The sequence below is a fragment of the Hipposideros armiger genome, unplaced genomic scaffold, assembly GCF_001890085.2.
Source record: "Hipposideros armiger isolate ML-2016 unplaced genomic scaffold, ASM189008v1 scaffold_820, whole genome shotgun sequence".
NCBI lineage: Eukaryota > Metazoa > Chordata > Mammalia > Chiroptera > Hipposideridae > Hipposideros > Hipposideros armiger.
Window position 1 is genome coordinate 226394 of NW_017732170.1, and position 15132 is coordinate 241525.

Here is a 15132-nt window from a genome sequence, read left to right on the forward strand (position 1 = left end):
AAGATTAACTTGAAGAAACATGGGAGAGTTCATCTTTCATATTGATAATGTTTCGTTTGTGCAACTGAACAGAATTTGAAATTGGGAGAAAAATAAAGCAACCCTTCAGCACACCCCCATCACAGATTTTAGTTCTCAATAATTAATTCATAACGACAGCTGTAGAAAAGTTATCTACAATGGTAATACTCTGTGTGTGGTGGGGTGGCATACATATGTGTTGTTTCCTTCGATGTGCACATATATACTGGTTTTCAATGGACCTTTGCTGTGCTACTTCAATCTTCTATCTTGACATCTGATTTATCTTTTATTCACTGCTTTTGGAAAGGTACCAGAGTAAAATATGGACAGTTTCCAAGCATATATTTTGGCTGTACTAGGGCACATGCATGGGGGAATCTCATGAGATGCTACTACTAACTCATGAAATTTGGCAGGCGTGCCTTTTTTTATACTCTAGCATATCACATAACATAAATATAGAATATAGCAAAACATAAAATGACAATTAACGTAACACTTCTTAAGCAGAATATTTTGAGGACTTATGTGTGATAGTTTTATGAATATTCTGTCAGGAGTCATTTCATGTGAATTTTGATAATTTACTTTGACACATGATTGACTTTTTTTCCCTCTACCATTAGACTTCAAGTAATACCAGGGGTGACAAAATAATGTACACATTTTAAGAGATATTATCTGACAAAAAATGTACACATTTTAAGAGATGTTATCTGACAAAAAATGTACACATTTTAAGAGATGTTATCTGACAAAAAAATGTACACATTTTAAGAGATGTTATCTATGTGTTACTTTTCGAAGTTGAATTGAATTATGGTAGCAATGTGTAGTATGACATTCACTCAAAAGATGGCGTTAATTAAATGCTAGCGTCATTCATTGTGTTACAATTTTAATACAGTTTTTTCCTTTCTTAAAATGTGTATACATTTTTTTGGCACCCTCTGTGTTAAAGAATGAAAATGTATAACAGGGTTACTAATGAAGATTGGCTTCCCTTTATGCCACGAATCATTCATCAAAGTTTTCAAGAAATCTGCCTTACAACCTAAAGTTATAGTGTTGCTAGCAACTTTCTTTAAAATTTTCATTAGTTAATATTTTCAAAATACATAGAACGTGACACTTGGTATAGTAAGTACACATTACAATATGAATGGAAACTCTTAGAAATCACGAGAATGAACAAGGTGTTACCCACAGTAATTGAGTCACTTGAGGTTTAGGTTATGCTATTGATTATGAATTCAATGACAAACTGCTGTGCTGTTTTTGCAATTTTTTTTAATAGTAGGAAAATGGAATTGTAAACTCTATGAGTGCAAGGATAGTGTTTGGTTTGATCCTGTTTTCTCTTTGTCACTTAAACTCAGTGCTTGACAATCAGAAGATGCTCAATAAATAATTGTTGAATTGTAGTTTTTTTAATGAAACAATCCAAATGGTGTGATAATAGACTAAGGTACCAACCACCACAACCATGAAATGTTTTATGGAATGTATCATTGTATTTTCTGTCTGATTTGAATACTGTTGATTCAAACAGTAAAGAAGTAAGATTCTTTCTGACATGCAGAATGAGGCAAAGAACTAATCAAATCTTGAAATCAATCTACTACCAGATATGCATTCCAATATGTGGAAAGTGTTGTGCAGACGCTGCTGTAAAAGACAGTTGAATCAAGACAAGTTGTGTATTCCTACAACCTAAGGGAGATTGAACCAAAGACTCAGCTCCTAAATTGACCTTGTAATGTGCTAAAGCATGTGTTCTTGAAGCTCAAATTTATTTTTTATTCCTAAGAAAGTGTCATTTGAATAAAATAACATAAAGAAGCACTTATACTGATAAGTTTGTGATTTGTGTATTTATAACATACTTAATAGAAGGACAAATTTGCTCATGCATGAATGTGTCCTGACATCTTTATAATTAAGGATATCTGTGCAGTATACTTGTTAGGTTTGCAACATAATAAGCACTATCTTTGATGGTGTTCTTATTATAGCCAGGCAGTTACAAATATTTGATTGTACAATAGAGAGTAGTATAGAGTTTATGAATATAGTCTTTGAGGCTAGATGTGAATTCAAATTCCAGTACTGGCATTTATTACTCATGTGGAATGTTATTAAATTTTCCGAGCACAGATTTCCTTGTTTTTTAAAGGGGAATAATAGTATCTTCTTTTAAAAATTATTATAAGGTTAATTGATACATGTTATGTAAAAACACATATAATATATAATGTATATGTATAGAATATGCATTCTAGACATATGCAGATAGATAGATAGATAGATAGATAGATAGATAGATAGATGATAGATAGATAGATGATAGATAGATGACAGATTTTGTGTAGTTTTTTGTCAGTCCTTGCTTTATTATTTTGTGCCAGGCACTTGCCCTCTGAGAGTTTTGAAACAAAACTAATGTCAGCAACTGAGTTGTTGAAATTCAAACTCAGGTCTTTCATACTCAAAAATTGTATCCTTTCAAATATATCGTACTACCCTGTATTACAGTGACTTTTCTCCCGAGCAAAATGACAAAGCAATCTACTGATGGTGACTATTCTTTTCAGTTCCTTGAAGGGATTTATTATCTCAAAATGTTCTCTCAAATGTCTTCCTATATTCTTTTTATAAAAGAAATTTTTTTAACTCATTTTGGTTCATACTGGTTATGAACCAAATTAACCTAAATTCTTAGCCTATAAACCTAATTTTTAAACCTCTGAGAAAAAATTACAATATAGCTATAAAGAGAATGTACTATATTAGATTTCATTAAATGTAAAGCACAAAAGATTCATTCCTTAGGAAAAAAAAATGTGTGAGCTTATTTCAATACCTGAATAATATTTCAGTCTTTTCAGGCTGAATTTTTAAAGAAAGAAGGGAACATTACTATACTTGATACTAACAGAACTCTAAGGAACCCTATGCCGTAGCATCCATCATCATCATTGTCATTATCATCATCATCACCATCACCACCACTGCCATTTAAAAACCACAGTTCCACGCTTGAAGTGGCAAATCTATTGTGCAGTGTGTCAAAAGTAATTGTTACTAAAAATAGCCTAAGTACTTGTGTTTTCAAATGATAAAGTTATTTTTAAAATTAGATGTGATTGCAGATTATCCCAATAATCATATCATTGTTGCTTATTTGTGTTTTAATGCCTTCTTTGGTGAGAAAGAGGCTGGATTACATATAGAATCAGAGGTATATTCAAAAGAGTACATTTTTCATGTGAATGCCACCTGTTGGTTTTTATCAGAAAAAAACAAACAAACAGAAAACCCAGTGAAATCATTTTTGAGTAACTACCATGTGCTGGAAATTTAAATTATATAAACCAATTTTATTATGTAAATATTTATAGCTATAGAAACACACACACACACACACACACACACACACCAGTACCTTTGAAGAAAACAGGAAAAAATCATGTGATTTCAGGATTGTTGAAAATAATTAGTTTAAGAAATGATATCATTAGAAATAACTACTTATTGCCACACTTTTAAGGGCATAATAATTTCACATTGACTATGAAATAGATTTTGAAACAAATTAAGAATAAATGCTGACACTGAAGACTGAAAAGTAATTATTTGCCAGTTTGACTTCTTCATTATGATCTCCTTACTTGGTTATTATGTTCCCAAATATTCATAGGAGTTATTTTTATTTTTGGCACTTTGTTTTTTGTTTTAAAGTGTATTGTGCCAAGTTCTTACCTTGTAGGTACCACCTATCTGATGCTATCCAATGTGTACTGTAACATTTAAGAAAATTAATTATGTTAAAAAATATAACACAAATGGAAATCAAACTCCTTTTTGTGAGGTTATTTCATTATTAATGATTTTTATTTACTTATATTCTAGAACACAAATCAATTTTACAGTGGCTATTGATTTTACAGCATCAAATGGTGAGTATTATGACTATCTTCTAATAAAAGTTAAATTAAGTGAAAAATAAATATTTATTTTTATGAGATTTAAATATTTTATTCCTACATTTTCACACTTTTAAAGTGTTTCATATAAAATTCAGATAGTTTTTTTTTTACTATTATGAATTACTTCAGGTATACAAAAGACTACAGGAGATAAAAGTACATGGTAGTCCTATTCAAATTTGTTAAATATTGCAATATTGTCATTTTTGTTTCTCATATTTTATAAAAGAAAATTTTAGATCTAGTTAGCCTCATTGTGTGTCCCTGCCCAATTTCTTCTACACTCTCTTCTTCTCCATACATAACTACAATTCTAAAGTGTCTCTAATTATAATCCTCATTTTTGTAGTACTCTTGTGTGTCTTTATATAAATGTAATTCAAGTACCATGTACCTTATGCAACATGCTTCATTTTTACTTGATTATTTCTTTCTAAGAATTACTCATGTTAACACAATTATATTTATATTTAATTAATTTGGAGGGACTGTCACATAATAATACCCTATGTATAGATATCCATAATTTGTATATCAAGCATTTTAAGACAGAAAGTATAGTGGACTTTTAATTTTATTTTGAAGTAACTTTATTTCAAACAGACCAATCATTTGAAATCAGTTATTATATATTATGAGAACACAAATTTTTTTTTTCCTTTTTTTCAAAGATTTTATTGGGGAATTGGAACGGTGTTGGGGAATTGGGGAAGGGGAACAGCCAAGTTGTTGTCCTTCAATCTTAGTTGTGGAAGATGCAGCAAGCTCAGCTCCAAGTCCAGTCACCACCCGGGCCTGTCGGCAACTCAGGGCAACTCAGCTCAAAGTGCTGTGTTCAATCTTAGTTGTGGGTGGGAGTAGCCCTTCATCCCATGCAGGAGTGGAACTGGCAGCCTTGTTGTTAGGAGCATGTGCTCTCACCAGCTGAGCCATCCTGACACCTGTTGGCAGCTCAGTGGCAGCTCACTGGCCCATGTGGGAATCTAACCAGCTGCCCTGTTGCTCAGAGCTTGCGCTCTTAACCAACTGCACCACTCGGCTGACCCAAGAACATAAACCTTATTATTTAACTTTTACCAGAAATTGCCATCAGTTTATATTTATCTAGTTTTTTTTTTTTCAAATTGCTTATTGTGCTATGGCTTTCACATTATACTCCCTTTACCTCACATATCTCAAATTCACTAATATTTCACAAAATAATATAATTTTTTATTAAGAAAGCACCTTAAAGATAACTTACTCAAACTGTCCTCTTATACATATGAGAAGATCTGATCCAGAAAGTCTTTTTACTAATACATACGTCTTGACTTGCTAGTAGTGGAGTTAGGAATAGAGATGGGAAGACCAAACTCTTAACTCAGCTCTGCTTTGACTATATATTAAGTTTATTCTCCAACATTATTAAAATCAAGTTAATGATTTTTAGTTACATGTTTTATTCAGTAAAAGATGGAACATAAAAATAATAACACCTAAAAGCCACCTGGTTTAAAATGCTAGCTTTTGTTTACTGATGAACATTAGTACAACTAGAAGATTAAGACTCTATTTAATAGTAAGACACTATTGAAACTGACTTAAGAAGAAGTGGACAATCTGAATAGACCTATAACAAGAGATTGAATTAATAATAATAATAATAATAATAATAATAACAACACTATCCAAAAAGTTTGTTTGGATAAACCATTGGGTGACAACTCTTCTTATATTTGAGAGTTATGTTAAATAACCACTTAGTCAAGTAATGGTATTGCTTATCTGTGGCGCCAGTGGGCTTTTAACCAAGGGGCAAAATTCCTGCTTTAGAAGAAAGTGTCAAAGAAAAATTGTACTAGACAAGTTAAACAGGCAAGGAAGACTTTATTCAGGACTATTGCCATAGAGATCAAAGCTATTGCAATAAGAGAAAAATTGAACCTAACTCCTCCAAAACAAAAAAGGTGGGAGAGATTTTAAGTGCTTCAGTAAACTAGTGGGGACATTACAGGGAAGGTTGGCCTGTGTGGTTAGGCCACCTGTGCTTGCTATTTAATGCTCATTGAAGTTAGATTCCTACCCTCCCACAGAAACTAGGCAATAGGGATGCTCTCTTTCCTGATGATGACATTTCAAAGGGCTGGCTTCCAGGTCCTTGAGAAAGACATTCCTGAGTTATAAAAGATTTACATCTCAAAGGGGCAGAGAAAGAATTTACAAGTTATCTGAAGTACATGCTCTAAGAAAAGGGAGCTCTGGAGTGTCTACAGTCAGGAGAAACCTGTCTGTTTTGTCATGCTGAGGGGAATGTTAAGGCCATTTTGGTCAGAAGACATATTTTTTAGAAATTCTGTCACATGGAACCAGTTCTTGAATGCTGATAACCCTTTGGAATTATAAATGCATTTACACAATAAATTATTTTTAGAACAAAAATGTTCTGGTTACAGTAATATGTGTGTTCTAAACCAAGGGGAGATCTTGCCTTTATTTCTTCCTGGATCTCAAGTGCTTATTATTATTTTTCCTTATCAGAAGAGAACTATACCCTGAGGCTTTTCTTCAGGCAATGTTTTAATGTAGAGTTGAGCTCTATGTGTTATTACAAGTTCCAGTTCCCTTTCTATTTTCACTTAAGAAACTAAATGGACTTTCACGCTGCCTTGTGCTGATAATTAGGGCAGCTCATTTGTGACTCTCAATGTGTTTGAGTGGTAGCGCATATATTCTCTCTCAAATTCACCTCTATTCAAATGCAACATGCTACATACGTAAGTATGAGCATATTGAAAATTCAGAATCTTGTGCATGATCCAGGTAATGATGATAGTAATAGCTAAACCTTACATTTCTGTGGTGATTTATTATTTTTAATCACTGCCACACGCATAATCTCATTTTGTCTTCCCAATAAACTCTGGTAGGATGTACCGCAGGCATTTTATAGATGTCGTCCTGCGAATGGCAAGACTCAACTGTGGGCCTTCTGTCTCCTAGTTTAATGTCTAGTTAGAAACTCTGAATCATGTTTCAGATCTAGATAAGAAATTACCGTGAATTTAAAAATTACTATGCTCTCCTTTTTTGAAGTGATATGGGAATATTTCTCAAATATTCAATGTATGTTTGTGTAAACAATAATATAAATGGAGCCAGTTTAAAATGGAGCCGGAGCTGTCATGCCAGAGGAACTGCCTTGCACATCTCATTCCTCAAATCTTTGGAATGTTAAAAACTGGGCAAAATAACCTTTAAACTGAGCCTACGGTAACATTGTGCCCCAAAGAACTATTTATAAAGATAACACGAAAGCAGTTAACTACTAGACTGATGACTCCTGAACTGAACTTAAAAACATCGTTTAGAATTCATATCACTATGTTATGTTATCTGCACCAATGGAAACACCTTCCTTCTGCTGATGTTAATTGTTCCCCTTCCACTTTCATAAATACCCATTGCCTTTGTCTTCTAATTAGAACATTATTTGGACTTCTGCCTGAATTAATGATTCTCAAATAGCTATTCTTACTGGTCTCAAGTGTTGCTCTCAAATAAACACGTGTTGCCTCTCACTTTGAAAAGCCTTTTTATTTTTATGTCAACATTTGTGATACAATTTTAGGAAGACCTCAGTTACTCAAGCTCATTTATTCAGCTGGGTCCTCTGACTATAGACATAAGGATTCCAGGTAAAGGCACATGATTTTTTTTTTTTTTTTTTTAGCTGAGCCATCCTGCTACCTGTTGGCAGCTCAGCGGCTGCTCAGCTCGGGCTGGACTCGAACCGCTGTTGNTTTTAGCTGAGCCATCCTGCTACCTGTTGGCAGCTCAGCGGCTGCTCAGCTCGGGCTGGACTCGAACCGCTGTTGCTCAGAGCTCAAACCCTTGAATGAGCTCTTAACCAACTGAGCCACTCGGCCGGCCCAAGGAACATGATTTTTTGAAAAATTTTCTAAAAATAAGATTGGCAAAAGTGCTTTTATACTTCTAGAACTGAAACTCAAGAATCGCCTGTGGCACTGACCCTGAGGAATAATTTCTGAAAAAATTCTGCCTATGTTTTGGCATATCTTTGGGAAACATTCTACATGCCTGGTCTAAAATGATAAATATTTCCATGTTAATATCTGTGTAAATACATTTAAAATAACTATTTGAAACACTATGGATATAGACAGAAAAATGTAATTTTAAATATTTCATTCTGAAATAGATATCAAGAAAAACGTTGTCAAATATATATATATATATCTATCTTTATCCTGATCATTCATGTTTGAAATATTTTTCTGTCATCAGGCAACCCTGCCCAGCCCACTTCTCTCCACTACATGAATCCTTATCAACTGAATGCCTATGGTATGGCACTGAAAGCAGTGGGAGAAATCGTTCAAGATTATGACAGTGATAAAATGTTCCCAGCTCTAGGTTTTGGTGCAAAACTGCCTCCAGATGGAAGGATATCTCATGAGTTTGCTTTGGTAAGAATACATCACAAGGGTTTGATATTTTGATATTTTTAGATATTTGTTTGCAGCTTATGCTTTAGTCAATCATGTAACAAGCTTTTGTGCTTGTTACATGATTGACTTAATTTTTTGACTTAATTTTGCTAAACGATTGATTTAGGAGTGTGGCATTTATGGGAAAAAGAAGACAGTTAAATAGATTAACAAATAAACATACCTAATGTGCATCTCATTTACAAATAGGGAGTCTATATTCTGGTTATCTATTCCTTCCTAACAAAACCCCCTAGAAGTTAGAGATGTAAACCACAACATTCTATTACGTTCATGATTTGTGGGTCAGGAATTCGATGGCGGATGCTTTCTTTTTGTGTGTGTGATGTCTGGGGCCTCACCTGGGATGGTCTGAATGGCTAGAGATGACTGGAATTGTTCCACGGGCGCCATTTATCTGGGCTTGGTTCGGGCTGTCCTTGGATTTCCCTGTTCTCTGTTCTGTCTCCTGGGCTAGCATGCTCCCTAAGATAGCGCCTTTGCTTATGGCTGATACCTGAGCTGGGATTGGCTGAAATAGCTGGAATGCCTGGATAGCACCCCCTCCTTCTATATACAACTGTCCATGCAGTTCTTACGGTCTTCATCACAGTGTGGTGATCTCATGGTCATCATTTCTTACATGACAGCCAACTTCCCAAGAGTGAGGATTATAAAAGGCTGGGGCAGAGGTTGTGGGGTTCTTTATATCATCACAGTCTTGGAGGTCCCAGAACGTTGCTTCTGCCACATTTCCTTGGTCAAGCAAGTCACGAAGGTCAGCCCAGTTTCAAGGTAGGGGAAGTAACTTTTACCTCTCAGTGTGAGATGGATCAAAGAATGTGTAGCTGTTCCTAATCTACTGAAAGTGCATCTGATGTATAAATCTTGTAAATAGCATCTTCTAACATGGCATTTTGAATTTAAAGGACTAGCCATGGCTAGAATTAATGTTTTCCAATGTGAATCAATACTTATGGCTGTAGTTAATTAAGATTTCAATATAATGGAGTGGAGATGACTGGAATAAAAATGTTTCTCTAGTTAATGGTTAATTCACATAGATCTACTTCCATATTGTACGATTGCAGATAAGCAATGTGCATCAGTCTACCTTCAAAATAAACGCCACACAGTTATTGCTGATAGTTCAGTCAGCCTTACTCTCACATGCACTCTCGGATAAATATTGGGAAAATCAATACAGGATCGTGAGCTACCATTTGGGGAAAAAAATGTAGGTTTGCCTAATAAAAGTGCCTCCCTCACCTACCCTAAATGTTGTAGCAGGTGGGACATCCCCAATATTTTTATATTTCTTCATGTCTTGTTTTTATTATAAAAGCAATCCATAACCATTATAGGAATTTTTAAGTTCTGCAAGCAAAATAGACAAAAGTAAACAGTAATACTACCATTTATTAAGTAGTTACTGAGTATTACTTTGATCTAAGTATATTATACTCATTTTCTTATTTAATCTTCATAAAATTCCTATGGGATAAGGTATATCATGGCTGTCACATTGCATCACTCTAACAAGTGCCACTTTTATTGAATACAGTAAGAAACGTGCACCCAAGAGTTATATATAACTCAGCTCAGAGTCTCACAGGTTTAACCAGGATTCCAAAGGACAGGCCTTGAACCCAGATCAGTCTTATTTTAGAATCCTTGCTCTTAACCACTACTCAATCACATTTTATAAAAGTATCTGTAATACAGCATCTCAGAAATGTGCTTTGTTAAATATATATACATATATATGTACTTATATTTCCAGAAGCTTTAAAGTGATGTTTTGTATTTCTTTTTTTCATTTTTCATGTTTTATTTTTTAATATTTTAAGTATTTTAATATTTTTATTTCTGTACTTATCCTTGCTTTTCTGTTTCATCACCCACACAGTTTCTGAAAAGTTTGCTGGAGGGTTTAATTCTTTCTCCATGAAATAGTCCACATGTCAAAATCCCAATGTCATATGAAAATGAGTATCTGTTGGGATTTTGTGGTGTCTTAGAGAATTAAAATTGCCCAGAACTTATAAGACCATGAAAATCACTCATGTGATTCTAAGTCTGAAGTGCCCCAGGAAAAAGGTCACAAGCTATTTTAAGTCTAAGAAAATGAATAATTTTGTTAAACTAAATGAGGTTTATTCATTTTCCTTCTATAAGTTTCTTCTCACCCTGTGTATGATTTTTTTCTTTCTCTCTCCATCTGATCCTCTTCTGCTTTTTCTACCTCCACATTCATTCCTTGTAACCAAACCTATGCAAATATCTTCTGTTAAAAAAGGCTTTTTTCTTATTTGCATCTTAAATTGTTTTTTGAACCCAACTCAAATGGTTATAGGATAAAGTCATACTCCTTTAAATTTATGAAAAATAGTCTCCCAAATAGATAATGAAGCCAACAATCATGATGTTGATGATGATGATGATGATGATGATGATGATGATAATGCTTCAACTTTAATATTACTTAATTGTTATAACACTTTAATTTTTTTCAAAACACTTTTGTTTTCTCAAAAATCTAAGCTAGACAGAGGTTCAGTAGGTCTTCAAAGAGATAATATTTGACTTGATTTCTGCTAAAATATTCTGTATTAACCTCATCCTAAAAAATTTTAATATGTATCCTATAAGTGCCAGAAATAGCAAATACAAAAACTTCAGTGCCATGTCAATCTGCACTTAATGTACTACTTAATGTTAGCAAACTCTCAGGTTTCCCTGGTAAGAATTTGTGATATGTATTCACAACCATTCACCTATTTATCAAGTAATCTTTCAGATGGCAAAGGAAGCCTTTCAAAAAAATTACATAATCCCTAGTTGGTGTTTTGGGTTAGCTCAAATGCTGAAATTGAGCTTTGGTGAATCAAAAAGATCTTAGGTAAACCCCAGCTTTTCATGTGAAATATGTATAAGAACCAATGGAGCATAATATAAGGAATAGAGTCAATGGAATTGTAGCAGCTATGTATGACGTCAGAGGGCCAATAGATTGGGGGAGGGTGGTTATCTGTGAGGGGAGAAATGTATGACTATTACATTGTTTTATGCACCTGAAACAACAATAAGAAGAAGGAGAAGGGGGAGGAGAAGAAGAAGAAAAAAAGAAGTAGAAAAGAAGAAGAAAAGAAGAAGAAGAAGAAGAAGAAGAAGAAGAAGAAGAAGAAGAAGAAGAAGAAGAAGCAGCAGCAGAAGAAGAAGAGGAGGAAGAACCAATGTAGTCAGGAAAGAACAGGGGTTGGGGAAAGGGGGAAGGAGAAGAAAGTGGGGGGCAGTGGGGGGAGGGGAGGGGAGGGGAGACATTCTAGCATCACAACGCTAGCTAGCACTTTTGGTTGTGGAAAGGTCAAGTAACTGCTCTCCTCTCCTTATGATTCTTGATGACTCCTAATAGTGTTATAACTAAAACTATGTGCAAGGCTTTAGAGGAAGTATTTCTAATGGGCATGTGGCCAGTGAGTGACCTACAAAAGAGGGCCTTCTGCATTGATCAACAGAGAAGTGCTACACCTTCCAAGCGATTTCTCCTACTAAATAATGTAAAAGCATTTGCCTGCTTTTCACTTATTTTGGCACTTATAAGAATCCATGCAATTTAATATTTATGTATATGCTTTTTCTTGCCACTAGATGCTAACAGTGTAACTACCAAAGGTCCTTAACACTGTATGCACAAAACAGCAGCTCAGTAGATGTTTGTTTATTGAGTTAAAGGGAGCACTCTCTCAGCTTTCCCCCACAAGTAAGCAATCAATCTCTGGGCAGCAACAGTTTCAAAGAGTAACGGCAACAACAGCACCTGAGAGTTGCTCTCCAGTAGCATTTTGTCAGCATGTTAGCCCTGTTGAAAAGTATTACAGGCTGTGGGTAACAATAGACTGTAGGCTTCTTGCCCAGAACTGACTCTAACTTCCCCATTACAGTCCCTCAGGGAGGCAAATGGAGGGAAAGTGTGTGAAAGCTGGAGAGCGCTCCTCACTTAACTCTGCACAGTGGGATTATTGCTCATTTTGAATTCTGTTCTATATATTTCTATGTGTTCCACAAATTGACATTCATTATATTAATAAATGGAAAAGGTTGTGGAAATATAAAAAAGAGCATCCATTGCCATCTTCGTAACTATGAAACAAAATTGAATGCTCTTATTTTTAAAATGTCCTGTGTTTTTTTGTAATGGATCCACATACGAGCTTATGTTAATTTGTTTTAATAAGCAAAAACTAAAAAAATGTAATTATTTTAAGAAATGAGTTTTTAAAAAGACTTTAAAAAATTATTTATAACTCATTACAACTTTGTTATTAAGAAGAAAATCTCATTTTAATGGTTGTAAATTATTTAAATAATCTTGATATAATGCAACACATAGACTTAAAAGAATGTATAATTTTATGTAATTAAGTATTCTTATCATCCAAGGCATATGAGAAAATCTTAGAGCAATTTATTACAGAATTAGGACTAACACAGAAATCAGTGCTTTAAATATTCCATAATGATGAACGGAACATCCAAAGATTATCTTTCCACTAAGAAAAATGACATAAGTGAGAAAAATGGTGACCTTGTAATTTCAATTTCATAGAAAGAGAGGAAATAGTTTATAGAAATATAAACCCCCAGCCAAATGTTAAAAGAGACAATAAAAAAGTAGCTCAGAATTATTCTGGTTTGTAATTATTTCTTTAAGGCAGATACACATTTTTATGCCCAAAATCAATAATGATTTTTAATTTTAATTACTTTCATACTTTTCAAGAGAAAAGAACACCATAAAATTTTACTTAAAAGGAAGCTTAAATAGGTTAGCTCAGATTAACATCAAAACCCACCATTAACTGCTTTGTCCTAAATATTAAACTTGTACATTTTAATTTCAATCAATTGATGTAACCAATTTTATAACATAAAGAAGTCTTATTATTTTTATGTTTTTAAATATTTACATGAGTGTTAATAAAATTTGGAAGAAATAAAGCAAAATTAAAAGGAAAAAGTGGCGGGCCGGCCACGTGGCTCAGTTGGTTAACAGCTCGCTCAGGAGTGCAAACTGAGCAAAGGGTCACCAGTTTGATTCCCGGCTTGAGCTGAGCTGCCGCTGAGCTGCCAACAGGTGGCGGGATCGCTCAGCTAAAAAAAAAAAAAAAAAGGAAAAAGTGGGTATAAATCCTTCTCTCACAAATGGCAAAATCGAAGTTGTTGGTACCATCTGGTTAGTTTCCTAAGATCCCCAGTCTTTCAAAATGCTTAGGATTTCATAACATGGTGGCATAGTGGTGGCCAAGAGATTGGGCTCTGGAGTTAGTCTGTGTGAATTCAAATACTAGCTCTCTCACTGGTGTGACTTTTGGGCAAATTATCTAAGCTCTCAGTGCCTTGGTTTCTTCATCTGTAAAGTGGATAATAACAGTGTTTTATCTACTTTTTTTAGAGTTGTTATAAAAAACTATATAATGTATGTAAATATTTTCCAATAAAGCTTGGTATTAGAAGTCAACACATTTTAGTTATAAATTAGCAGTTACTTGTGATTGTTCAGATAAAAACATATGTGCTGATATTATTGCTATGTGAAAGTATAGTTACTGTCCTTACTGTTTTAAAATATATCTACAAGTTTTATTTCTGTCCTCCCCTTTGAGAGGCGGAGCCTAATTCCCCTTCCTTTGAGTATGGGTTACACTTAGTGACTCATTTCTAGCAAATAGATTAAAATAGAAGTAATGGTATGCAACTTATTAGACCAGCTTATAAAGGCATTGGGACGTTTTCCTTGCTCTCTCTCTTGGATTGTTCATTTTGGGGAAGTTGACTGCCATGTTGTGTGAACACCCAAGCAGCCCTATGGAGAGACTTTGTTGGCCTCCTATCAGCAGCTGCATAAATGAGCCTCCTTGGAAGCAAATCTTCTAGCTCTGGTCAAACTTTTAGGGGTTCACATCTGCACCTTGACTGAAAACTCATGAGAAATTCCGAGTGAGAACCACCTAGATAAGCTGCTCCTGGATTCCTGACACCCCAAAAATGTGTGAAATAATAAATGCTTAATGTTTTAAGCCACTGACTTTTGGGATAATTTTCTACATAACAATAGATAACTAATACACTGCCTTATTTGTGGAATCTGGACTAGGAGAATTAAACTTAATAATAACAGAGCGTTCAAGGTATGACAAAGCTAGGCGAGGTTTCCAGATTTCAAGGTGCCCTCCTAGGTGCCGTTTTTCAGACTACAGACTCCTTGGTGGCAAGCGCCATTAACCTTCAGCAACATGGATACATTTCTGTGATTTCCTTTTACCTTGTCTTGATATTTCTCACACCAAATTCCATTCCCTCTGACCCCTTCTCCAGTTAGGGTTATCAAGCATGACATGAAAATGTGCACGTGGCAGATATTTTAAATTTTTTCTTCTCTAAGGTAAAATTAAATGGATAACATTTCATTTTTAATTTTAATACATTGCTACAGAAACTTGGAAAATATAGAAAACTTTAAAGAGTGAAATAAAAGTCACCAATTACCATATTTTGCTGTGTATAATGTGCTCCCATGTATAACACAAACCCACATTTTTGGCCCAAGCTTTCAGGGAAAAAAAATC

At 34.3% G+C, this 15132-nt stretch overlaps 1 protein-coding gene across 1 annotated transcript in view; it reads left to right on the plus strand.

The window, feature by feature from the left end:
• CPNE8 (copine 8) overlaps positions 1 to 15132 on the plus strand; it is a 166571-nt gene that overhangs the window by 122639 nt on the left and 28800 nt on the right. Inside the window, exons 13-15 of the mRNA XM_019628984.1 lie at positions 3766 to 3821; positions 3937 to 3983; positions 8301 to 8482. Of these exons, the coding sequence (XP_019484529.1) occupies positions 3766 to 3821; positions 3937 to 3983; positions 8301 to 8482 (285 nt within the window). The remainder of the gene's footprint in view (positions 1 to 3765; positions 3822 to 3936; positions 3984 to 8300; positions 8483 to 15132) is intronic.